Source organism: Elephantulus edwardii, unplaced genomic scaffold, assembly GCF_000299155.1.
Source record: "Elephantulus edwardii isolate Elephantulus edwardi_28Jun2011 unplaced genomic scaffold, EleEdw1.0 scaffold00213, whole genome shotgun sequence".
Lineage (NCBI taxonomy): Eukaryota > Metazoa > Chordata > Mammalia > Macroscelidea > Macroscelididae > Elephantulus > Elephantulus edwardii.
The window spans coordinates 3892893-3919949 of NW_006399963.1; the positions used below are offsets into that span (position 1 = coordinate 3892893).

General features: G+C 36.5%; 1 protein-coding gene across 6 annotated transcripts in view; it reads right to left on the reverse strand.

Moving 5' to 3' along the window:
* The window catches only part of MAPK8 (mitogen-activated protein kinase 8), a 53525-nt gene extending 28929 nt beyond the window's left edge, over positions 1-24596 (reverse strand). For 3 of the 6 annotated variants that reach the window (XM_006897711.1, XM_006897707.1, XM_006897709.1), the window contains exons 1-4: positions 20918-21081; positions 17107-17236; positions 2219-2277; positions 1991-2129 (exon numbers count right to left, since the gene is read on the reverse strand). In XM_006897711.1, coding sequence (XP_006897773.1) covers positions 1991-2129; positions 2219-2277; positions 17107-17236; positions 20918-21051 — 462 coding nt within the window. In that variant the 5' untranslated portion in view covers positions 21052-21081. Of the gene's footprint in view, positions 1-1990; positions 2130-2218; positions 2278-17106; positions 17237-20917; positions 21095-24579 lie in introns of those variants that run through there. The other 3 variants (XM_006897708.1, XM_006897710.1, XM_006897712.1) reach the window with 2 other exon arrangements.
* Positions 24597-27057: the final 2461 nt, after the last annotated feature.

The window sequence follows — 27057 nt, forward strand, 5'->3', positions numbered from 1 at the left end:
CACACAAAATAAAAAAAAAAAAAAAAAAAAAAGAATTGTGCTGTCAAACCAAAGTGTGCAGTTCAAATCCAGCGAAGAAAGATGGGTAATCTCCTCCCATGCAATTTATTTACTGTCTCTGAATACCCATTGGAGGGTCAGCTATGGGTCAGTTCCAATTTGACAGCACCTAACAGCAACACAATCTATGCCATGCTCAAATCCATTATTGCAGTCACTAACTCAACTCATCTTGAGAGTCTTCCTCTTTTTCACCGATTCTATTTTCCAGCATATCTTTTTCCAAGAACTGGCTCCTCCTGACAATGTATATGAGATGAAATTTCACCATCTTTGCCTCTAAAAAACAACCTTAGACAGATTTGTTTGTTCATTTTGTAGTCTAAGTCAATACCCTAATTTAAAGGAATCAATTAATGTAGGTCATCACATCAATTAAAGGTAAAGGAAAAGGGGGGGAACCCAAAAAACCCTCCCCCAAACCCCTCCCCCATGATGTCCCTTTCCAAGGACTGGCCCCTCTTAACCACATGCCCATGGTATGTGAGATGAAATTTCACTATCCTTGCCTCCAAAGAACACCTTGGATGAACCTTTCTAAGACATACTTATTTGTCCTTTTGAAAGATTTTTTTTTAATGGGAAAAAGAAAAATATTATAGGTCTCAAGAAAGGTGTGCATCAGAGATGGATCCTTTCTCCCTACCTTTTCAATCTATATGCTGAAAAGATCATTCAAGGAACTGGACTTTACTAAGATTGTGGCATCAGGATTGGAGAGAGACTCATCAACAACCAGCATTATGAAGATGACATAACCTTGCTTGCCCCAAGTTAGGAGGACTTAAGGTGCTTGCTGCAGAATATCAAGCACTACAGCCTTCAATAAGGATAACATCTCAACATTGAGAAAACAAAAGTCCTCATCACTAGGCCAGTGGACAGCACAGTAATAGATGGAGAAAGATTGAAGTTGTCAATGATTTCAGGAAATCAAAAGATGAGTTGCATAGAAAATGTTCTGTAAAGATCCTCTCCAGAGTACTAAAGAATGATGTCAGTCTAAAGACTAAAGGTGTGCTTGGTCTTTTCAAATACTTGTTTTGCATCTGAAAGTTAGATAATGAATAAGGATGACAGAAGATGAATTGATACCCTTGAGTTGTGTGGTGTTGATTAAGAGTAATGAACATCCCATGGATTACCAAAAGGACAAACAAGTATGTCTGGGCCATTTACGTAGATACAGAGAAAACGGTCAGGAGAATGTAAAATCTCAGTGACACGTCACACACTTTACAGTCCCCTCACCAAAGCACAAAACCAACACCTTTTTATATCCACCAAGATAATTTTAAATGTGCGGGGAGGGGAGAAGGAAGCTAACAAAGGGAAGAATCGGAAAGAGATAGGAAGATTGGAACCTTCAGCCATTCCTTGCTAGCAGAAATATAAAATTATGGAAAATATAATTTCACAAAAATTTAAAAACAGCCATTCTTCTTTTAGGTATATAAAGAAGAATCAAAAATCAGTACTCAAATACTTGTACATGTATGTTCAGAGCAACACTCTTCAGAAATCAAAAGATAAAAACCTAATTGATGAATTAAAAAAAAAGTGACATCTCTATGTAAATTAAGTCTTATTCATTAAGAAGACTTAACTACTAATGTATGCTACTACAATGACAAACTTAAAAAGATTACGCGAAATGAAAGATGTCAAACGGACAATGTCACACATTAAATGATTTTATTTATGTGAACTATGCAGAGCAGAGAGGCCAGAGACAGAAAGCAGAGTAGCAGCTAATAGGCGCTAGGAGTGGAGGAAATGAGAAGTGCTACAAATGAGTATGGAATGATGAAAATGTTTTGAAACTAGATATATGTAAAAGCATTTAAATTACTAAATAGAATTGAATTTTACACATTATGCGATTTCACCTCAATAAAATCAGAATATGACAGTAGTTTTTCCTACTAACCCGATGAATAATTCCAGCAGAATGTAGGTGCTTGATTCCGCACAGCATCTGATAGAGAAGGTAGGACATTCTTTCATGATCTAGTTCCATCTGAATCACTTGGCAAAGATTTGCATCCATGAGCTCCATGACTATGTAACTTCATGGGTGAAAAAAGATGATAGCTAAAGTGTGCAGCAACATACTAAGAATATGTACTATCAATAAAATGTTAAATATCACACTTACACATCTTGAAATTCTTCTAGGGATTTCTGTGGTGTGAACACATTCAAAAGGCCAATTATCTGTGGTAAACGCAGATAGGAAAATTAGAAACTGCTTTTTAATATTTTCATTTGATACATGCAAACAGATGGTTAAAAATTCTACTAGTTCAAAATATTTTAGATTTTATTTTCTTAATTTATATAATCTCTCCCTTATTTTTAGATAACATTTTATCATCAGAAGTTTCACATGTACAGAAGACTCAGATGTTAACTGGAAAATTAGAGGTTTAAGACCACTCAGAAGGGCACTGGAAGAAAGGTTTGAGGATCTTATTCTGAAAAATCATAGTTACTGAAAACCCTAAGGAGCTCAGTTCTGTACTCTGATAGAAGGGAGGTCTACATAAGCTGGTGTCAATAGGGGTTACTGGTTTAAGTTATGTAAGCATCTCTATTATTTGTTAGAAAATTTTAAACACCTTCCACTAGCTTTATTCCACACAATAGCTATCTTCTCAGCCCTTTCTCCCTCGTTTTTCATAAAACTGTACACTGTGCCAGTACTATTCAGTCTCAATCTTCCAGTGATTCATCCACAGGCATGTGATGTGCTCTTATCAAGTGTGTTCAATATGCAACAGCAAATCTACTGAAAATTGTTCTGTATCTTTATTTTTTACTGTTATGACTTAAGTCTTTTTTTCCAGTTATCGCTAGATAATCCTAAACATGCACTGAAAGCTCATGCTTACCTAATGCATATTGCCACTTCCCATACATTTTTCATAAACAATGTAACATTGAAATCAGTATCATTTCCACTGTAACCCCTCTCCAAGGTACTTTTGTCTTTATACAATAAAAGAATGAGAATAAATTTTTAATATTATACACTATAATACTAAAGCTCTTCAATTTTCAATCTCAACCTCAATCTCTTCTTTGTATTCCCTGAAGTATTTGTACAGAATTTCCCACATAGGCTGAGAATTCTAACATCTCATCTAGACAGTTCATGCTATAATGCTTAGTTAGAACTAATCTTCCTACTAGATGCCAGTTTACTGTCTGTAACACGATATAACACAGAGCTGATCATACATAACTTTTCAATAATGTTAAACTAACACATTTGAAAACTCTAGCAGTACATTTAGGGCTTTCCATGGTATCATTCCATGTAGACTGTCTGATAATCTCTCTGTTAAATTGTATAATGTGACCATACGAAATTAAGTGTAAAAAATGTGTTTGAAAAACCTCAACACCTTTAAATATTCTGTTCCTTATTTTTGTGATTTAGATAAATCAATTTATTTTCTAGAGATGTCTCTTATGGAATCTGACAACTCCTAAATCCTTAATAAAGCTTGTATTTAACTCTGTTTCTAGAGCACTTATGTTGTTATGATGTTCAACACACTGCAGTACAGTCTCATTTTCCACAATACTTCTGTCCCTACACTTCTAATTCTTAAAATTAGTTCTTATTCACATTTATTTATACTTCTACTATCTGACACAGTTTTAAAATATGTTTGCTGACTTATTTAAGGACAGAAATGCCATTTTAAACATAAACTGCATCTTACTCATTTAACATGAAACTTTGGTGACAGAAGCCATATCTGTTCAGAGAGTAACTTGGAAAATTATAATCAGCCTGTTGTTTGTTGTTAAGTGCCACTGAGTCATTGACGACTCATAGCAACCCTATAAATAAGAGACCTGAACACTTGTGTAACGTTCATTGTTTCCCCAAGTTCACAGAGTTTCTGGAGGCAAGCTATTTTGGAAGTGGATGTTTCCAAGCTTGTTTTAATCAGGGAGCTCCACCAAACACTGTCCACAATGGGTAACCATTCTCGCATTTGACACCTCAGTGTTTAGCATCACAGCAACTACAAGTTACCTCTGTACAGCAAATGGACAGACCAAAATCAGCCTAGAAAGACTAAAACCATTTGTTTGTGATAGAGAAAGCAATGAAAAGAAAGTAGCTACTCTAAATGACCTCAAGTTTCCTAACCAGATAAAATGCACATGAAAAAGTTTAGGTAAACTAGTAAAACGATTCTCATTAACATATGGAAAATCCAGAGTGTTGAGAGTTGTCAAAATGTAAAGGCATAATGAGATAGAAAATAAATTACTTGTGGTTGCTTAGAATTAAAGAGTATGAAGATAGTAGCTAAAGGATATGGTAACAAATTTTTGAGGTAACAAAAAAATAAATATTTTAGAATTGATGTTGTAGTGGTTGCACCTATATGTGAATATACTAAAGACTACTGAACTATACAATTTAAATGGATGAAATTTATGGTTTCTAGATTTTCTCAAGAAAGTTGTTACTAAAAAAGTAACTTAAAAAGATTAAAGGCATGCATTTCTAATGTTTCAAAAATTTTAAAATATTTTTAACCATTGTTGCACATTTTCTTCTCCTCTACACAACCCCCAGCCAATCCCAAAATGCACCTTTTCCAGATTGTCATACATCTAATGCCTACACATAAAATCCTTTCGAAAACTTCCCCTCATTCATTCAAATGCTGCGTTCATTATATATCCACTCTTGTACCATTCTCTACTCAAGCCCCTCACATCTGTCCTATTTTATAACAGCAGTATTATGCAATGTTTGTTCTTTTGCGACTGAGATATTTTCCTCAGTGGCATCCAAAAAATTATTAGAACTGTAAACCTGATACAGAACTGCCAGAAATACAAGCCAGGGTGAAAAGAAATCATGGTACTAAGGACATCATCATCAATGTCTGATAGATCTTGGCCAAAAGCATGGAGTTCCAGAGGAATGTCTATCTGTATTTCAAGAACTATGCAAAGGCATTTGACACATGTGGATCACAACAAATTGTGGTTAACCTTGAGAAGAACAGGAATCCCCAAAACACCTAATTGTGCTCATGCAAAATCTATACTTGGACCAGGAGGCATTCATCAGAACAAAGCAAGGAAATACTGTATGATTCAAAATCAAGGATGTGTCCTGCCTCCACACCTTTCCATCTGTATGAAGAACAGATTATTTGAGAGGCTGGGCTTTCTGAGGAGGAAAGTGACATCAAGATTCAAGAAATTCATCAGTAACTTGTGTTATGCAGATGACATAATCTTGCTTGCTCAAACTGAGGACCTTAAGCATTTGTTGTAGAGGGTCAAGGATTGTAGTCTGCAATATGGACGGAAGCTCAACATCATGAAAATGAAGATTCTCACCACACCAACTGGCAGCACCATGACAGATGGAAAAGAGATTGAGATTGTTAATAATTAAAACTCGCTGGATTCCATAATCAACATTCTTGGCACTAGCAGTCAAGAAATCAAAAGACGAATTGCATTAGAAAAAGCTGCCGTCAGGGATCTTTCCAAAGTGCAATGATGTCAGTCAAGAAACCAAGGTACACGGAGCCTGACCACAGTTTTCAAATTATATGCTATGTATCAGAGAGCTGGACAATGATGAAAGAGGACAGAAAAATTGTGATGCCTTCGAGTCGTGGCACTAGAGAACAGTACTGAACATAACATGGGACTGCCAAGAGAACTAACAAAAATGTCTTGGAGAGGGTGAAAGCAAAATGCTCCTTGGACGCAAAGATTTTGAAACCCTGTTTCACGTACTTTGGGCATGTTGCCAAGAGGGACCAGTCTTTAAAGAAGAACATCATGCGTGGAAGAGTGTAGAAGAGGAAGACGCCAGATGAGACGGATTGACTTAAAGTTACTGAGGTAGGTCTCTCAGAAAGAGTGAGACTGGCACAGGATAGAGCAGGATTCAGAGCTATTGTGCATAGGGTGGTTATGAATCATAATCAACTTGACATCACATAGCAACAACAATGTCCTCCAAGTTCCCCCACGTTGTTTAATGTTTTATGTGTTCAATGTTTTTCAAGCCCATGTAATATTCCATTCTGTGAATGTACTATAGCTTTTTTATCCATTCGTTTGTTGATGAGAACTTGGATTGCTTCCATCACTTTGCTATTGTGAATAACACAGCAATAAATATGGTGTGCACACACCTGTTTGAGACATGCTCTGGTTTCCAGAATAGTACCAGAAGTGTATTGGGTCAAATGGTAGTTCTATTTTCAACTTTTTGAGAAAGTGCCAGACTCCCTTCCATAGGGGCTGCACCATTTTACATTCCCATCAACAGTGAGTAAGAGTTCCAATCTCTCCACAACTTTGCAAGTTTGTTGTTTGCTGCCATTTGAAGTTTGCTACTATTGCTGGGGTGAGATGATATGTCACAGCTGTTCTGATATGCACCTCTGACAGTGAGTGATTTTTAATATTTATTACTGTGTTTGCTATCTAAATGTGTTCTTTGCTGAAGTCTTTATATCCTGTACCCATTTTGTGATTCAGTTGTTCACGTTTTTCTTGTTGAGGTGCTAGAATATTCTATAATACTCCAGGCTTATCAGATATGTGATTGGAGTGTATCACTTATGTGACTGCTAAATATTTTCCCCAGTTTGTGAATTTCCTTCTTACTCTGTTGTAGAAGTTTTTTGATATGCACAGGGGTTAGATTTTTGAAGGTCTCATTCTACTATTTTATTGTCTCCTGATCCTAAGTTGTTTGTTATAAAGACTGCTCATGCTGTGTATTAGGGGTACTAGTGTTGTTCCTAGCTTTTCTCTGGTGAACTGTATACTCTTCGGCTTTACTTTTAGTCCCTGATCCACCTTGAGCTGGTTTTTCAGTAAGGTAAGCCAGGCTTAAGTTTCTTTTTCAATTTTGTCAATATCATTTGTTAAAGTGGCTGTCACTTCCTACTTAACTGACTTTGTTTCCTTGTCAAAGATCAGTTGATCATAGGTAGATGACCTGATTTCTGTGTTCTCAATTCTATTCTATTGATCTATGTATCTGTCACTGTACAATGCTGTCTTAACCAACACGGCTGTATAATAGAATTTATACAATTCTAAGATCAAGGAGTGTGATGGTTCCTACAGTTTCGCTTTTTCAGTCGTTTTTGTTTATTTGGGTCTATTTCCATTCCAGATAACACTGAAAATTTCATTTTCTATCTCATTAGAATAGAACTGGTATCTGTTTTGGGATTACACTGAACTTGTAGATTGCCTTTGATAGAATTGTCATCATGATACATGAATCTTCCATGAGCATGGTATCATCTTCCATTTCTCCAGTCTTTTTGTTTCTTGTAGTAATGTTTTATCATTTTCTTTTTCTGCTTCAGTTCAATGAAAGAGACTTCATTGAAGGCCCAGGGTCATGGGGCTCAGAAGAAGGCCACCTGCAAGAGGCAAGGGAGCCAGTGAAGAGGGGGCTCTTATTTGACCTTCTTCTTGGGGCGCAGGTTGTTGGTGTGCCCACACTTCTTCTTGCGGCAATTGACAGCATGGGGATGCAGGCGAGCATAACACTTGCGACAGATCATCTTATCGCAGCTCTATTTCTGGGCGAGCTGGCGCAACGAAAGCTCAATAATGCCACCACGGAGACGCAGCACAAGATGCAGGGTGGACTCTTTCTGGATGTTGTAGTCTGAGAGTGTACGGCCATCCTCTAGTTGTTTGCCCGCAAATATCAGATGCTGCTGGTCAGGAGGGATGCCCTCCTTGTCTTGGATTTTGGCTTTGACATTCTCGATGGTGTCACTGGGCTCGACCTCAAGAGTGATGGTCTTGCCAGTCAGGGTCTTCACAAAGATCTGCATCTTTGCGTCTGCTGCTCGGCCATCTTGCTGTAGAGAATGAGCTATCATTTTCTTTTTATAGGTCTTTTGTGTCCAGTTGGAGTTATTCCCAGGTATTAGCTATTCTGATGGGTATTGTTTTTCTTAGCTCCAGTTCTGTATTCTCTTTATCAATGCAGAGAAATCCAACTGATTTTGGAATGTTGATTTTGTATCTTGCCACTTTGCAGACTTGGTTGATTATGTCCAATAGTTTTCTTTCTGCATCTTTAGGGTTTTCCAAGTATACTAATTTTACCTCCTCTTTGCCAATTTGAATACCTCTTATTTCCTTCTCTTTTCATATTGCTATCACTAAGATTTCCAATACAATATTGAATAGGAGAGGTGCTGGTAGGCATCTTTGCCTAGTTTCTGTTCTCAAAGAAAATGCCTTTAATCTCTCTCCATTAAGAACAATGTTGGCAAAAAAAAAAAAAAGAAAAAAAGAACAATGTTGGCTCTTCAGTTAGCATATATACTTTTTGCTATATTGAGGAAATTCCCCTCTATTCCTACTTTTTTGAGTGTTTTAATGAGGAAAGGGTGTTGGATTTTGTTAAAGGCCTTTTCGGATCATGTGGTTCTTGTTCTTTTCTTTATTAGTGTGTGATGAATTACATTGATTGTTTTTCTTATGTTGAACGATTCTTGCATAACTTGTTATGAATCTCATTTGGCCATGGCAAATTTATTTTCTGATTCTTGGATTCTATTAGGCAGGATTTTAATCAGAATTTTTGCACCTATGTTCATGAGAGGTATTGATCTATAATTTTCTATTGGTTGTGTCTTTACCTGACTTAAGGATGTGTTTGCTTCATAGAATGAGTCTGGGAGAATTACATCTTTTTCTATTTTCTGAAATACTTTATGTAGAATTGGTGACAGTTATTCTCTAAATGTTTGATAAGATTCACTTGTAAAATCATCTGGTCCAGGGTTTTTTGACTGTAAGTCGTTTTATAACCTGTATGATTTCTTCTTTTGTAATGAGTCTGTTCAGGTGTTTGATGTCAGTTAAGGGAGGCTGTGAGTTTCTAAGTATTTGATCATTTTCTCTAGGTTTTCATACTTGGTAGCAGAGTACGTTGTTGTTGTTGTTGTTAAGTGCCATCAAGTCACAGGCAATTCATAGTGACCATATGAACAAAAGATCTGGACACTTGTATAACTTTCATCCTTTCTCCAGTTTCATAGGGTTTCCGGAAACAAGCTATTTTGGAAAGTGGATGCCACACCTGCTTACAAGCTTGTTTTAATTGGGGAGCTCCAACAAACACTGTCCACCATGGGTAAACATTATCACATTTGTTACATCAAAAAAGAAAAGGAAAAAAAAACAACAAAAAACCCCAAAGATTCCACAATGACCGCAACCAAAATAAGTGAGCCTATTTTACAGAGCCTACTTGCTCCAACCAGTTTCCAAAATGGAGACAAGGCCCTGGCCTTAAATTCAAGTGTCCTCCTGGAGGACTTATTGACTTTAAACATGAGGCTTAAATAAAGAAAACAATCTACACAGACCCTCAACCAAAACAAGAATGCCATCATACAGCATCAAGCCAAATGGGAGTCCAAAATGGAAGACAAGGGCTTTGCACTATATATTGTTGTTGTTAAGTGCCATCTATTACTAACCTCATAAACAAAAGATTTTAACTTTGTTCTAGAACTATTGTCCTTTGTCTAAGTTTATAGAGTTTCCACAGGCATGTTTAGAAAGTGGATGCCACTCTTGCTTCCAAGCCTGTCTTAATCTGTTAGCTAGTCAGATATTGTCAACCATGTGTAACCATTACGGCACTTGATAGACCAAAGGCACAACATTCAGTATCACAGCAATCCATAGTTACCGTAATACAGAAAAATGATGGAAGAGTGCTGTAACACTTAGGAGTATTCATTGCAAAAATAGCAACAATCAGGCCTGAGGGCCACAGGCCTTCCCATGCTTCAAGTTCCCCTCGGCTACCATCAAAAGGCCTCCTGCAAGCCAATCAGGACGGAGAGACCTTCCCCACCAACAGAGAGAGAGTGCATGTCTGAAGCCAAATGAATTAAAACATAGCCACAGGCCCTCCCGTGTTTCAAGTTTTCCTTGGCTCCCATCAAAAGGCCTCCTGTGAGCCAACAAGGACCCAGAGACCTTCTCCACCAACAGAGAAAGAGTACACCTCTGAAGCCAAATGAATTAAACATTACTGCTTTCCATTGCTAAACTTTTTAGTTGGTTCTATTGTAACATTGACCCTTGCATCTCTTATTCGGATTATTTGTGTCTTTATTTCCCTTTGTTAGTTCTGTTAGTGGTTTGTTAATTTTATTGACTTTTCGAAGAACTATCTCCTGGTTTTACTGATGGTTTCAATTGTTTTTCTGTTTCCTATTTCATTTATTTTTGCCCTCTTATAATTTCATTTTAGAGAGTGTCGGGTTTCTTTGCTGTTCTTTTTCAATTTGGTGGAGATGGTGGGTTGTTATTATTACATGCCCTTGAGTCTCCTGCGAATCACAGCGAACCTATGTACAACAGCCCTAAACCCTGCTCTATTCCTTGCCAATCTTATTGTCTCTGACACGCTTACCCCCATTACTTCAGGCACTTATCAATCCATCTCATCAAAGATCTTCCTCTCCTGCACTGTCCCTCCACCTTCCCAAGCATGATGTCCCTCTCCAAGGATAAGTCGCTCCTTGCAACATGTCTAAAGTATGTGAGATGAAGCTTCAAAATTCTTGCCTCCAAGGAGCAGCCTGATTTCACCCTCTCAAGGATGAACCTGTTTGTTCTCTTGGCAGTACATGTTATATTCAGTACTCTTTTCCAATACCACAGCTCAAAGTCATCAATGCTCCTTCTAACATCCCAAGTCATTGTGCAACTCTGTTGCATAGCAAGTGATTACAAAGAGCATGGCTTGTATCAGGCTCACCTTAGTCTCCAGACTGACATCATTGCTCTTCAGCACTTTGGAGAGGTCTCTGAGAGTAGACTTTCCCAAAGCAATATGTCTTTTAATTTCCTGGCTGCTAGTGTCAAGAGTGTTGATTGTGGAGCCAAGCAAACTAAAGCTGTTTACAATCTCAATCTCTTCACCATCCATCACAATGCTACCAATCAGCCCAGTGGAGAGAATCTTTGTTTTCGTAATATTGAGCTTCAATCTATATTGAAGACTGTAGTCCCTGATTTTCTGTAGCAAGCACTTCAGGTCCTCCTCAGTTTCAGTAAGCAAGGCTGTGTCGTTTGCATAACACAGACTGTTGATGAATCTTCCTCCAATTCTAATGTCACATTTCTCCTCATAAAGCTCAGCTGGAAAATCTGTTCTGCATACAGATCGAAAAAATATGCATAGGATACATCCCTGCCATTCACCCTTCCCAATTTTGAACCATGCAGTGTTCCTTTGCTTTGCTCAAACGACTTCTTCCTAGTCCAAGTATGTTGTTGTTGTTGTTATGTGCTGTCAAGTCGTTTGCAACTCATAGTGACCCTGTGTATAACAGCCCTAAGCTCTGCTCTGTCCTGTGTCAATCTCACTATCTCCGATACATCATCGCGATTACCGTAGTAACGGAATCATTTCACCTCATAGAGGGCCTTCCCCTCGTGTGCCTGCCCTCCACCCTCCCAAGCATGATGGCCCTCTCCAAGGACCTCTCTCTCCTTACAACATGTACAAAGTATGTTAGACGGAGCCTTAGAATCCTTGCCTCCAAGGAACAGCCTGGTTTCACCCTCTCCAGGTTGAATCTGTTTGTTTTCTTAGGAGTCCATGGTACCCTCAATACTCTTCTCCAGCACCACAGCTCAAAGGCATCAATTCTCCTTCTATCCTCCTTGGTGATTGTCCAACTCTCTGATGCATAACAAGTGACTGCAAAGACCATGGCCTGTATCAGACTCACCTTAGTCCCCAGAGAGATATCGACGCTCTTCAGTACTTTGGAGAGGTCCCTAACAGCAGACTTTCCCATCGCAATATGTCTTTTAATTTCCTGGCTGTTGGTGCCAAGACTGTTGACTGTGGAGCCAAGCAGACTAAAGCTGTGAACAATCTCAATCTCTTCACCACCCATCCTGATGCTGCCAATTGGTACAGTGGTGAGAATCATTGTCTTCTTGATATTGAGCCTCAATCTATATTGGAGGCTGCAGTCCTTGACCCTCTGCAGCAAGCGCTTCAGGTATTCCTCAGTTTCAGCAAGCAGGGTCGTGTCATCTACATAACGTAGATTGTTGACAGATCTTCCACCAATCCTGATGCCGCATTTCTCCTCACAGAGCCTAGCCTCCCGGATAATCTGTTCTGCATACAGGTTGAAAAGGTATGGAGACAGGACACATCCCTGGCATACACCCTTCCCAATTATGAACCATACAGTATTTCCTTGCTCTGTTCTGACAATTGCCTTTTGGTCATATTCACATAAGCATGATCAAGTGTTTTGGGATTATAATTCTTCTCAGAGTTAGCCACAGCTTGTTGTGGTCCACATAGTCAAACCCCTTTGCACAGTCAATGAAACACAGACATTCCTCTGGTACTCCCTGCTTTCAGCCAAGATCCCTCTAACATTAGCTACAATATCTGTAGTACCAGGGCCCCTTCTAAGCCCAGCCTACACTTCTAGCAGTTCTCTGCTGATGTGCTGTTCTAGTCCTTTTTGGATAATCTTCAGCAGAATCTTGCTTGCATGTGATATTAATTATATTGTTTGATAATTTTCACACTCTGTTGGATCTCCTTTCTTCAGAATGGGAACAAATATAGATCTCTTCCAATTAATTGGCCAAGTGGTTGTCCTCCAGATTTATTGGCACAACTTGGTGAGCACATCTAGGGCAGCATCTGTTTGCTGAAATATATCAATTGGTATACCATCAATTTCTGGGGCCTTGTTTTTGTCAATTCTTTCAGAGCAGCTTGAACTTGTTCCTTCATCATCACAGGTTCTTGGTTTTACATTGTTCATGAAATTCTTCTGTGTGCACCAATTTCTTTTGGTACAATGATTCTGTATATTGTCTCCATCTTCTTTTAATATTTCCTTGATAATTTAATATTCTGCCCAAAGCATCATTAAGTATTCAAACTCAAGTCTTGAATTTGCTCTTCAATTCCATGAACTTAAGAAATGCTGAGCGAGTTTGGTCCCTTTATTTTCTGACTCCAGCTCTTTGCACATTTCATTGCAAAATGTCCTTTGAAATCTTCTGTTCAGCTCCTTAATAGTTTTTCATAAATTCTATTGTTAATCTTTTATTTCAGTTGATTTTGTGCATCCCTTTTGTCCCTTTTCAAATTATCTGTTTCTTTTCTTTCTTTTCCTTTGTTAGCTTTACTAGTGATCTGTCAATTTTATTGACCTTTTTGAAGACTCAGATTCTGGTCTTGTTGATAGTTTCAACTGTTTTTTAGGTTTTCTACTCCATTTATTTCTGCCCTAATTTTTATAATTTCCTTTCTTTCAGAGATTGGGTTGTTTTTTTTGCTGGTGGGTTTTTTGTTCTGGTGTTTTGTTTTGTTTTTTTATTTGTTGGAGATGATAGTTTAAATAACAGATTATCTTTTTTTCCTCCTTTTTTGATTGTGTTTGCTTAGTGCTATGAATTGACCTCTAAGTACTGCTTTTGCTAAATCATAGAAGTTTTTGTAAGTTGTGTTTTCATTCTTATTCGTTTCAAGAAACTTAGTACTTTAAAAATTTCTTCTATTACCCATTCATATTCAAGCATGGCGTTATTTAGTTTCTAGGTGTATACGGGTTTTTTTCCTCCTGTGTCATTGTGTTGATCTTTAATTGTGTAGCACTGTATTTTGAGGAAAGGTTTTTATTATTTCTATGGGGCTTTTTTAAAATTTTATTTCTATATTTTTTTTTTAATTTACTGAGGCTTGCTTTGTAAACTATAATCTATTCTGGAGAATATTCCATGCATGTTGGAGAAGAATGTATATTAATCTTTTTTAGGATGTGTCAGCCTGTATCTACAAGATGAAGTTGGTTGATTGTGTGGTTTAATTCTTCAGCATCTTTGCCACGTTTCTTTCTGGTAGTCTTGTCTTTCCTTAACAGTGGTGTATTGAAGTCTCCTACTGTAGTGGTGCAGTTCTCACTTTCTGAGAGAGGAAATAAATTATATCAACTACTGAGTGAAAAGTAAAGCAAAATCAAGATATGATTGTTCTATAATTACTTTGAATTCATTTTCAAGAATAGAGATAAATTAATTGAGAAATTTCATTTCCTTCTATTAAAAAATCCAAAAGAACAACCACCTAGAAATAATAGTAGTTCAAATAAATGCAACAGATACATCAAACAAAGATTTTAAGATACCTAAAAGCTCTTTTGAAAATGCTTTTGGTAAAAATTCTGGGTAAGATAAAGAACTGGGAAGAGGTGGATAATTTTTATAGTTAAGAAACCTATATGTGTTTGGTGTTTTTTTCAGTGTACTCAAAAGTTCCAAATTACCTTTTAGTTTTACCTAACATGAAGGCATCCTGAGAAAAACTGGGAAGTGAAGGCAACAAATGAACAGTCAGAACAAAGTTTAAAAAACAAATCCACTCCCAATGCATGGAGATTCAAGCTCACAGTGGCCTTACAGGACAGAACAGAAGTGCTTCAAAGAATTTCCAAAACTGTAATCTTCACAGAAGCAAACTGGTTTGTGGATTTAAGCTGCTAACCCCTTTTTGTGATCAGGCAGGCACTCAACACTATAGTACCTTAGCTACACTACCCTTAATTTCCCCAACTCAAGACCCACACAAAATTGAAACTATACATGGAAAGAGAAATTTAGTAAATCCAGAAACATTAAGGCAATGAACAGATATGTGCAAAATATGAAACTGCTTATAAAGTAAAAAGTTTTAAAAACTACCACCATGAAGCAGGAAAAAAAAATTACTTACCATTCCTGGTTTCCCTAAATTTAATTTTGCATTCATTCTATCTACTCTGTGCCAGCACCGTTGTAGTTGCTGATGAGACAGCAATAGGTTGTGACACATGCTTTCATACCTTCCATTTAATGATTCTATCACTCAGGGTCTAGAGACAAGATTCAGTGTACTTTTCATCAAGGAAAACTAAGCAGATGCTGCCACTACAACTCCCACCAACCAGGTCCATAGGGCACATCGGGCACAAGCAATTCTATCCAAGGGTCATAAGGCCACCAACAAAATTTGAGGAGCAATGTGCCTGTCTCCTACTTGGAATAAGAATGGTTGCTATAACTTCTTCCTTCAATGAAGGAGTCACTTCCTGACTAACTTCCACAGTCCACCAAAGCAATTTCTATCTCTGGATCCTTGATGCTATTCTGCCATATCTGGAAGCTCCTACCCTTCAATAACCTAATCTTTATTCCATCTTTATTTATCCCTTTTTCAAATCTTTGCCATTTCATTCAATGCTCACATTAATCGCCGAGATCTTAATATTTATTGTCCATCCATCATCATTTGGCAATTAAATATCTACTGCCTTGTGGAATTTGGTATTTAGTATTTTTACTTCAAAATAATACTGTGGTGGTGGTGTTGTTATGTGCCGTCAAGTCACTTTTGACTCACAGCGACCCTATGTACAACAGCCCTAAACTCCGCTTTGTCTTGTGCCAATCACACCATCTCTGATACACCCACCCCAATTGCCCCAGTCACTGAATCAATCCACCTCAAAGAGGGCCTTCCCCTCCTGCGCTGTCCCTCCACCCTCCCAAGCATGATGTCCCTCTCCAAGGACCGGTCTCTCCTTACAACATGTCCAATGTATGTTAGATGGAGCCCCAGAATCCTTGCCTCCAAGGAGCAGCCTGGTTTGACCCTTTCCAGGAGGAATCTGTTTTCCTAGCAGTCCATGGTACCCTCAATACTCTTCTCCAGCACCACAGCTCAAAGGCATCAATTCTCCTTCTATTCTCCTTGGTCATTGTCCAACTCTCTGATGCATAACAAGTGATTGCAAGGACCATGGCCTGTATCAGATGCACCTTAGTCTCCAGAGAGACACCATTGCTCTTCAGTACTTTGGAGAGGTCCCTAACAGTAGACTTTCCCATCGCAATATGTCTTTTAATTTCCTGGCTACTGGTGCTGAGAATGCTGACTGTGGAGCCAAGCAAACTAAAGCTGTGTACAATCTCAATCTGTTCACCATCCATCCTGATGCTGCCAATTAGCCCAGTGGTGAGAACCTTTGTCTTCTTGATATTGAGCCTCAATCCATATTGTCTTTAGTATTTTGTCTTCAAAATAATACTGTAAGCTTCTAAATAAAGAGTGTCGCTTTAACTTCTAAAATTTTTTCCCTTTGATAGTGACAAAACGAAAGACTCAGAAGGTTTCATATAATTAGGTCTCTAAAGTTTTATCTGTAATCAGAAAAGTACTACACCGATTATATGACACAGAGTCTCTTGAACACATTATGTTCCATTTACTATTTTAGAAAAATTATTCCCTGCACTATTTACTTTTCTTTTATTTCTTGTTAGCTTAGAGAAACCATTAAAGTGATTAAATGTCTCAGTAAGCTTAATTCAAATGAATTAAAATGAGTGAAAGTTATAATCACATCACAATAATGTTTCTCTAATTCCACTTCAATTATATCCAGTAAGTTTCTGCTACACTGCTTTATGATCACTGGCTATCCTCAACATACAGTGACAAGAGAGTACCATCCCCACTAAAGAGGCAGGAGGGTATGGAAAAAAGATTTGAATTTAATATGCAATATCACTAAGTGTAAGAAAGAAATAAGAAAATGCTAGTGTTAAATTATAATTTAAGGCTCCAGTTTTATGAAATTTCAGCCTAGCAACACATAAAGCTATAAAGATCAAGCCCGAATATAAAGCCCTACTAAAGCACTTACCTCTCTAATACTTCTTCTGCAAATTAATTAGAAAATTACTCATAAAATCTAACTTTCAGAAGTCACTCTTTCTTCTGATATAATTTAATAAAGCTGAGAAAAAACTAATGCTGTAAATAAATGTCCCTTTAAAATAAAGTTTTAATCTAGAAGAACAATTCAAAACCCCTAAAACTTAATAGTCTTCAAAAGTCATAAATAAATCTTGATTTCAGGTATACTTAGGAAAACTAAAATATTCACTTACATTTTTGTGATTAACACATTTCATAAGAACTAGTTCTCTATAAGCCCGCTTAGCATGAGTTTGATTCTGAAATGGTCGGCTTAGCTTCTTGATTGCAACATTTCTTTCAAGAATAGCATCATAAGCTGCACTGTAATTAGAAATTTAGAAGTAACAACCAAAATATATTAAGCATAAATCTTTAACATCTTCAAAACATTCATGCAGATCCCTTGTTTCTGTCACAATAAACAACAGGATCAACTTCCTAATTTCCCAGTCTACAATGCTTCTATGTCTATATTATTTTTTATTAATGCAAGAACGTTAATGGATTAAAAAAGACAATGGACTATATTTGTTCAATTCACTAAAATTTACTTAATACACAGCAGGCATTCAATTTACAGATGTTTGAGTGAGTATTCAGGCCCACCCATCACCTTGTATATACACAAGCATGGCAGAAAAGAGTATACAAGTACTTATATGGAGTTTTACTCAGAATATTTCCTAAAGAATTCTACATTGATGCACTATTTCCATTCTCTCAAGAGATGTACAACAAAATGAAGACAGAAAGAGGAAAGTACATAGAGATTCCACACTGAAAAATTATTTTATAATTTAAAAAGGAAGCCCACGAAATCTTGTTTTGGAGGAGGCACTAAAAAAATTAAAAAATCAGTATTTCTATATCTTAGGGATCAGAAACTGTTGTAACTGATAACGAAACTCCTCCTAATTCTATGTTATGTAACATTACATATTCATTGTATATCTTTACCTTATATCTGAACAAAGGGTACCATTGCAGATGACATATAATAGAAATGGAAGCATAAATAAGATCAAGTGGAATAAAATGATAGATTTTTCTGACTGAAAGACACAAACATTTGGATTCATCGCTTTCTGATATATAGAGCTAGGAATATTTTCTATATGGCTAGCCAAGAAAATAAAAATCAAAGCTGAAACGAGAAGACTAGTTAGGACAATTATTCTTGATTTGTAACATACTAAAAAAGACTACAAATTTTGGCTTATGCAATACTTCAAATGCAAGCACTACTTAATATTCTTCCACTAAATAAAAACTTTCATCAATCTGTTTTGTAGCTATCTCACCATATTAGGACGTAGAAATACATGTACTAAGAAATACATATTGCATACATGGATACCTATATGTATATTTTGTACACAAGACATGCACCTGTACACACAACAGAAATATACATTATAATGGTTAAAAATGCAGTATTTGCAGATATGCTTTACATAAATTTATGGTTTTTTTAAAAAATTAGGAATTACGTAGACAGGTAATTTTTTCTAACGCTTCAGATAAAACAGGTTTTACGTTCAAATTCAACCTATTAATTTTTGATCTGCCAAAACAAGTTAGTAATTCAAATTCTAAAATTAAAAGTCTCTAAATGGACTCCATTATTTTGTAAGCAAGAAATCAAATTTCTTATCCTGATTCCTAAATGTGCACAAACCACAATCAATGGGGGAATCAAAGGGTCAATACAAGGATTTCCAAAAGAATCCATTTTTTTTTAAAGAACTATGACAAATCACTTTTTACTTTTATATACAAGTTTCTGCATAGTCTAACTGTCCACATGGACAAGATTAATAGCATATGGCATTTAAAAATTTTATGTATAAGTAGATTTTGTACAGTCAAAATCCATTTTTCCAAGAGCCAGTTGTACTGCAGTCAAGAATCCATTTTTTAAAACTATTTCTGTTGATTCAGTCATAGAATAAATTTCACTTGTTTTATTTTAATATGTGTCTAATTTTTTTTTTTTTTAAAAACCCCTCCTTAAGGTAGGGGTTGGTCAGAGAGCATAAGATTTGTTCCAAAGCAAATCTTGTCTTTGTTTTAGGAACATAAAAATTTATGGGTTGGGTTTTTAAAAAGAATTCTGGTCTTTCCTGAGAATAAGTGAAGGTACAGAAATAGTAATATCTATTAAAATACTGTTAAATATTTCCTTAGTAATAGAATCTTCACAATAATTCAGTAAATGAGGTGGTTAATGTGCCATAAGTCACAAAATTAGTAAATCACAAAGACAGAATCTGAACAAAGAACTGCTTTTCTGAATTCTTAGGAATGATCATATTTTCTTTAAATTCAATCAATAGCTGTTTACTGACAATTGTTTAAAATGACAATCAGGCAATTATTAGTTTAGAAAATGTTTTCCGTTTCTAAAATTTTTAAATTTAAATAATTTTAAGAATTTTTTCAATACAGAAAAGAGAATATTTTTCAGTGTTCTGCTTTTATGGATAATTTAATCTATAAATACACAGTATTATCTTAAACTGCATATGCTGTTGTTATTGACTTGCAGCAAGTCGAGCACAACTCATAGTGACCCTACAATCAAAACGCCTGAAGCCTTTCTATAACTATTGTCATTTATCAAAGTTCATGGAGTTTCCAGAGGCATATAAATATATGTCTTTTCAAAGCTTTCTTTTCAATACACTGAATTTTAAAGATTACTTATAGCAACATACAGAGGTCAAGGAACTCTTGTGTCCTAGTGGCAAGAATCTGCACTGCATTCCCAAAGGCATATGGTTCAAGGCCACCAGCTGCATTGCAAGAGGATGGGCAATCTCCTCCCGTGTGATCACTGCCTCTGAAAACCCACAAGAGGGTCAGCTATGGGTTGGTTCCAACTTTACAATACAACCAACAACAACAAAAATAGAGGTCTAGTTCATTTTAGGGACCTCTCGTAGTTTAGTGGTAAGGAGTTACACTGTCAATCCAACAGCACACATTTGAACCTACTATTGCTCTGTGGAAAAAAGATAGGTAGTCACCTCCCATGAAATTTACTACCTCTAAAAACCTGTATGAGTCAGTTCCAATTCCACAGTACATAATAACAAAATTCATTTTTAATATTTAATAGTATTTTGCAATTTTTAAAATTTTTATATTTCCTGTTTAGAAACGTGACACTATTTCTAATTTTCGCTTTCACAAAGAGTACTACAAACGATAATTCTATACATGTCTCTGTACATATGAAAGAGGTTTTCTATCATCTTGGAAAATTGCTGGGTTGTAAATGTTTACAATTTTTAAATAGCTTCTAAAACAAATCTAGTCCAAGAAGAGGAAATAAAGATATAATTATACTTGAAAAAGGACTAGAATCCCCCTAAACACTATCTTATTGTTCTAATCTAGTGATGTAAAATCATTCCGTTCATAAGCAATGATGTTGATTGGTAAAACCCGGGTATTCTGTAGATTAAATCTACTTTAAAACAGTTTTAAAGTATATAAATTAGTTTCAAAGTATATAGTTTAAGAATTACTGACTTTATTCCCCAATATAAAATAGGATTTCTGAAATTCCAGAGGTTTATTAATTACAGTGTGAAAACTGTTAAGTGAATCTTCTCATTAAATAATTAGCAATGGGAATAGATACATGGGATTAAGCATGCCACTTCTTAATACAGGTATTTTATATTTTTATAGGTTAATTTTTCTTAATATAGATATTTGTCTCTATATGGCTTATGACAAAATATTTAAGCAATATTTCTACTTAAAGATGGCAGTGTTGATTTAGAATTAGATTTTATAAATAATAGTAATAACAACAACAACAAAGGCCATTACTTTGTAACAAAACAACTTACCATGTTAGAATTTTAATCTATTTACATTGTGTTTATTTAACTTCAGAGGCAAGGTAAATGACTACCAATGTATTTATAGAATATAAAAACAAAGATAGCGGTTAATGAATCTTTGCTTACTTTTTAGAGCTAAACTTACCATACAATTCCTTGAGCTCCTGAGCCTATAGGTTTTAAATTCTGATACCGTTTCAAGACAGTAAATGTAGAATCCCCAATTTCCACACTATAAAAATTACTGTCACGTTTGCTTCTGCTCATGATGGTAAGCATTAATTTGATGGCTTCATCCAAAAATTCACTAAGGAGCTGAAAAATGAAAAGAAAGTGATATTAATAAAATAAACTTATTTAATCTTAAAAATCTCTGAAAAATTCTATTTCTTGACAATACTATAGATAAGTGATGTTAAGGAGTTGAGTCAATTAAAAACAAAAAAAGAGAATGGAAAAAAAACTGTACAAATCTGGTAAGCATTCAACACTTAAGAAATCACTGCTAAAAAGATAAAATTTTACTAAGTTTTGCCACTCTAGAAGTCATGAGTAGTAATGGAAAGATAATAAAATGATACAAATAATTATAATTATGTTTTTAGATATTTCCAGGTAAGGTGGAAGAGTAGACATCAATTCAAGCACTCCACACTAAAGACATGAGAAAACAAATATAATCCCCAAATATTAATAAAAGGTAAGAATTGAAGAAAGAGTAGAATGAGAAGACAGATGGAGCACAGTACCAAAAAAATAGCATCTGAGACCACTTTGAACAATCGTTATTTTGCTGGGGACCTCAGCCCACTCCAGCAACTAGCAGATAGAAAGTGTCATATTCCTTCCATCTTCCATGACCTGACAGTGTCATATACTGGGAGAATTGTAGATGGCTATGTCCTCCAGATCACCTTGGCTCTGCCTAACACCAGAACAACCAAGCTGTTTGGTATTTGGTGCCAGGAGCTTGCAAAGCTCTGAACTCACAGTCTCCGTCTGGGAACCGGCAGATTGTGCTGTATTTGGTGTGCAGGTATTCCCTAAATCAGCTGGGCAGGCACCACTTTGGAGCAGTACACCCTACACTGAGGGCACCATCATTGGGTCACCATCGATTACCAGTTCACACTAGCTATATTTCACCAGGCACTCTTCAGCACCCAGCCCCTAGACTAGCAAACACACAATCCCTAGACAGGTAGAGGATCCTGTGAGGTGAGTAGAAACTCTGGTAGTGATTGGATGTCCCAACCCCCAAAAGACACTTGCAGACAGATATTGCCTCAACCCACAAAGGCTGTGTCTAGGAGGCAACTGACTACCTCAAACCAGCCAAAAAACACAGAACATGGAACAAAATTGGGACAAAAATACAGAATAAGAAAAATCTTTCAGAGAAGGAAAGCTAATGAAACTTCCTGATAAAGATTCAAAAGAATCTTACTTTAGTGTCAGATTTAAGAACACATAGTTGTTGTTATGTGCTGTCTGAATTGTTGCCTGTGACTCACAGTGACCCTTTAACAGCCCTAAACCCTGTTCTATCCTATGCTAATCTTATTGTCTCTGACACACCTACCCCCATTACTCCAGTCACTGAATCAATCCATCTCATCAAGGGTCTTCCTCTCCTGCACTGTTCCTCCACTCTCCCAAGCATGACGTCCCTTCTCCAAGGACAGATGCCTCCTTGCAACATGTCAGATGAAGCCTCAGAATCCTTGTCTATAAGAAGCAGCCTGGTTTAACCCACTCCAGGAAGAATCTGTTCGTTCTCTTGGCAGTCTTCAACACTCTTCTCCAAAACCATAGCTCAAAGGCATCAATTCTCCTTCTATCACCCCTAGTCACTGTCCAGCCCTCTGATACATAGCAAGTGACTGCAAAGACCATGACCTGTATCAGGCACACCTTAGTCTCCAGACTGACATTATTGGTCTTCAGTTCCCAAGACAGATAATTTTTTAAAAATCCAAATTATATGTAGGATCAAATGAAGATTAGCATGGCCCCTGCGCAAGGATGACACGCAAATTTGTGAAGCATTCCATATTTTTTTTCTATAATTATATTTTATTAATTTTCATAAACATTTACAGAGATTTTGGGCTTCCACTCACTCATTGCTGCACTATTCCCTCCACCCTCCTCCCAGTTTGATCTTGTCCAAATGCCACAGTGCTTGTCAAAGCCAGTTCTGATTAATCTTCTTTGTCAGTGTGTCCTTTGCCATTCCCTATCACTCCTCCCTGAGAGAGACTTCACCCTGAGTCATAAGGAAAAGGGGATGGCGTATTCTCTTAGCTACTTCCTGCTGAAAAGGGACGCTGTGGGTTTCAGGGTGAAGATCTTCTCTCACTACTCTAAAGGGCCCCTTTGGCAGTAGGAAACACATAGACTATTATGGAGATTGATTTAGGAATTTAGATTTTTTAAGAATTACTAGAGGAAAACTTTCCAGGCATAATGAAGAATGACAGAATATATATTCAAGAAGCTGAGCGAACGCCATACAGAATAGACCCTAAACGAAAAACACCAAGGCATATCATTGTCAAATTTGCTAGAACCAAAGATAAGGAGAAAATATTAAAAGCAACGAGACAGAAACAAAGAGTAAATGCTGCTGTTGCTATGTAACATCAAGTTGGAACTGACTCACAGTTGTCCCTCCAGCAGTTTTTCAGACAAATATTGTAAATTGCATGGGGGGAGACTGTCCATCTTTCTCTTGCAGAGTAAGCTGATGGATTTGAAGTATGTGCCTTTGGGTTTGCAGTGCAACTCATTTACTACTAAGCCATCAGCAAGACCAAATAGGTAAGATGAATAGGAAATGAGAAGCAATATACAAAAACAGCAAAGTAAAAATCAAAATATTAAGACTAGAGTTGCAAAAACAGGTTAAGTCTCTGGAAGTGCACAAAGGAGAAACTGAAGAAACACAGAACTAGTGACAAGGAGGACAAATACCTCAATGTTATTCTGTTAGAGGAACTTTTAAAGCTCTGATCACGTAAGAGGAGGAAAGACAATTAAGAACATGAAGAGGAATAACTCCCATGTAATTAGAATCCCAGAACAGGAAGTGATAAACAAACAAAATACCCCAAACAAACAAAACCACAGTGGAAAATGTTACTGATTTGCGGCTTCAAAACCTCTTAATTGTTATGAAAAATGAGGCCTTCAAGAAGCTGAGAGTACTCCAAACAGAATAGATTCTGTTTGCAAAGAAAAACACCAAGAAATGGAATTTTCCAAAATTAAGGACAAAGAGAAAATATGAAAGCAGGTTTGGAAAAATGAAAAGTCACTTACAAAGGAGAACAACTAAGATTAAGTTCTGATTTCTCAGTAGAAACCATGCAAGCAAAAAGGCAATGTATGAGATATACAAAAGTCCAGAAGAAAAAAATAAAATTGCCAAACACAAATCCCATATCCAGCAAAAATATCCATTGAGTATGGAAATTAAATTGGGACATTTCTAGATAAACAACTCAAAATCAAGAGAACCAAAATCCTTACTATTGGATCAATAGACAACATCATGAAAGACGGAGAAAAGATTTTATCTGTCAACAATTTCATCTTATTTGGATCCAGAATGAATAGCCTGGTACCAGTAATCAGAAAATGAGATGTCTACCACTAAGAAAGTTCCAAAATCCTAAAGAGCAATGATATTAGTTTCAAACTTAGGTGTACCTGATTGAAACCATACTTTTTTCAAACACCTGTTACGCAGTGAGAGCTGGACAATGAATAAGGATAACAGAAGAAGAAATCAATGCCTTTGAGTTGTAGTGTTTGACAAGAGTATTGAATGAACATCCTATGGACTGTCAAAAGAACAAACAGATGTTTTGGAGAAGGTGCAAACCAAAATGTTCCTTGGAGGTAAGGATGACAAAATTTTGTCTCACATATTTTGGGTATATTTTTGAAAGGCTATTGGATAGGGACACCATGCTTAGAAAGACAGAGGGTCAGTAAAAAGGAGAGGGAGACTTTCAGTGAGATGGATTGACAAAGTAATTAGAGCAATGGGCACAAGTATGTCAGGGATGATGAAAGTGGTACAGAACAGGGCATGGTTCAGACCCTTTGTTTATAGGGTGGCTATGAGCTGTATGTGACTCAGTGCACCTAACAACAACAGATACACAAGAACTAAAACAATTTGTGAGCTCTAGTACCTTAGTGGTAAGGAGTTATGTTAACCCACTCACACATGGTTCAAATCCAAGAGAGAAAGATGGCCAATCACCTCCTGTGCAATTTACTGCCTCTGAAAATTCACTGTAGGGTCAGGTGGGGGTTGGTTCAGTGGTATGTAACAAGTGAACTTGTGTAACTAGACTAACTTTTCAAGAAATCCTAATGGAGTTCTTTGCCCAAAGAATCAACTATGAAAGAAAATAAACAAAAATAAAAATGTATGACACCACCATTCAAACATTGACACCCCCCCAGAAATACATAAAGTATATTAAAAACGTTATGTGCCGTTGAGTTGCCTGAGTGTCATAGTGTCCCTATGTCCAACAGCGCTGAAGCCTGCACTATCCAAAGCCAGTCTCACTGACACTGACACATTACCCCCCATTTACCATTACTGTATCAATCCATCTCATACGAGGTGTTCCTCTCCTGCGCTATCCCTCCACCTTTCCAAGTATGATGTCCTTCTCCAAGGATCAGTTCTTCCCAGCCACAGGTCCAAAATATATAAGGCGGAGCTTCAAACGCCTAGACTCCAAGAAGAAAGTTGGTTTCACTTTCTCCCAGACACATTTATTTACTTGGCAGTATAACACTAAAACTTCATAAATCATAGGTATCATTATGTAAATGAGGGTGAATTCAAAGAAAAAGAGAAGGAATAAGAAGATTAATTCTAGAACGTCTAAATGCTACAAAATTAGCAATTGCATAACAAGAGGATAAAGGAGAGAAAAAAAAACCCAAAAACAAACCCGTAACATTTAGAAGCTGAACAAGACCTTGTTTGGACATGAGTGGGTATTAGAGGAAATAAAAAATGAACATGTTTCTTGAAACAAATGACAATGAAAACAAAACTTACCAAAACCTCTGAGAAATGATAAAGCATCAATTAGAGGTTAATTTATAGCAATAAGCAAACACATCAAAAGGGAAGAAAAAGATAGTAATTGATTCTTTAATCCAACATTTCCAACAAGTAAGAACAGCAAGAAAACCTGACACCCTCGGGGGCTGGGGGGCGGAGAAGAAAGAAAGAAATGATAAAAATTATGGCAGAAATAACTTAAACAGAAAACAGAAAAATTGAAACCATCAAGACGACCAGGAGTCAGTTCTTCAAAAAGGTCAATTAAATTGACAAACCACTAGCAAAACAAAGAAAAAGAAAAGACACAAATAATCTGAACAACAGATGAAAGGGATAATAATACAACAGAATCAACGGAAATAAAAAGGTTAACAACACAATATTATGAAAAACTACATTCAAACAAATATGAAAACCTAGAGCAAATGGACAAATACTTAGAAACTTACAATCTACACAAACTGAGACAGAGTGAAGTAGGACATCTGAACAACCAATTACTAAAAAAGAAATTCAACAGGTAATAAAACAGCTTCCAACCAAAAAAAGCCCCAGACCAGATGGTTTGACTAGTGAATTTTATCAAACATTCAGAGAACTGTCATCAATTATACATAAAGTATTTGAGAAAGTAGAAAAAGATGTAATTCTCCCAGACTTATTCTATGAAACAAACATATCTTTGATACCAAAGTCAGGTAAAGAAACCATCAAAATAGAAAACTATAGGCTAGCATCTCTCAAGAACATAGATGCAAAAATCCTCTATAACAGCCTAGCCAACAAAATTCAACAATACATCAAAAAATTAAATCACTAGACCAAGTAGGATTATTTTCAGGTAAGGTATGAAAGGATGGTTCAGCATAAGTGTAATTACATCAGTGTAATTCATCACAGTCATCACATTAATCAAGCAAAGAACAAGGACCATATGAGGCTATCAAATGATGCAGAAAAGGCCTTTGACAAAATCCAACACCCTTTCCTGATTAAAATACTAAACAAAATAGGAATAAAGGTGAATTTCCTCAACATAGTAAAAAGTATATAAACAAAATCCAGAGCCAAAATTGTTCTGAATGACGAGATTAAAGGTATTCCCTTTGAGAACAGGAACTGGGCAAGGATGCCAACTAACACCTCTCCTATTTAATACCGTACTGGAAATCTTAGCAATA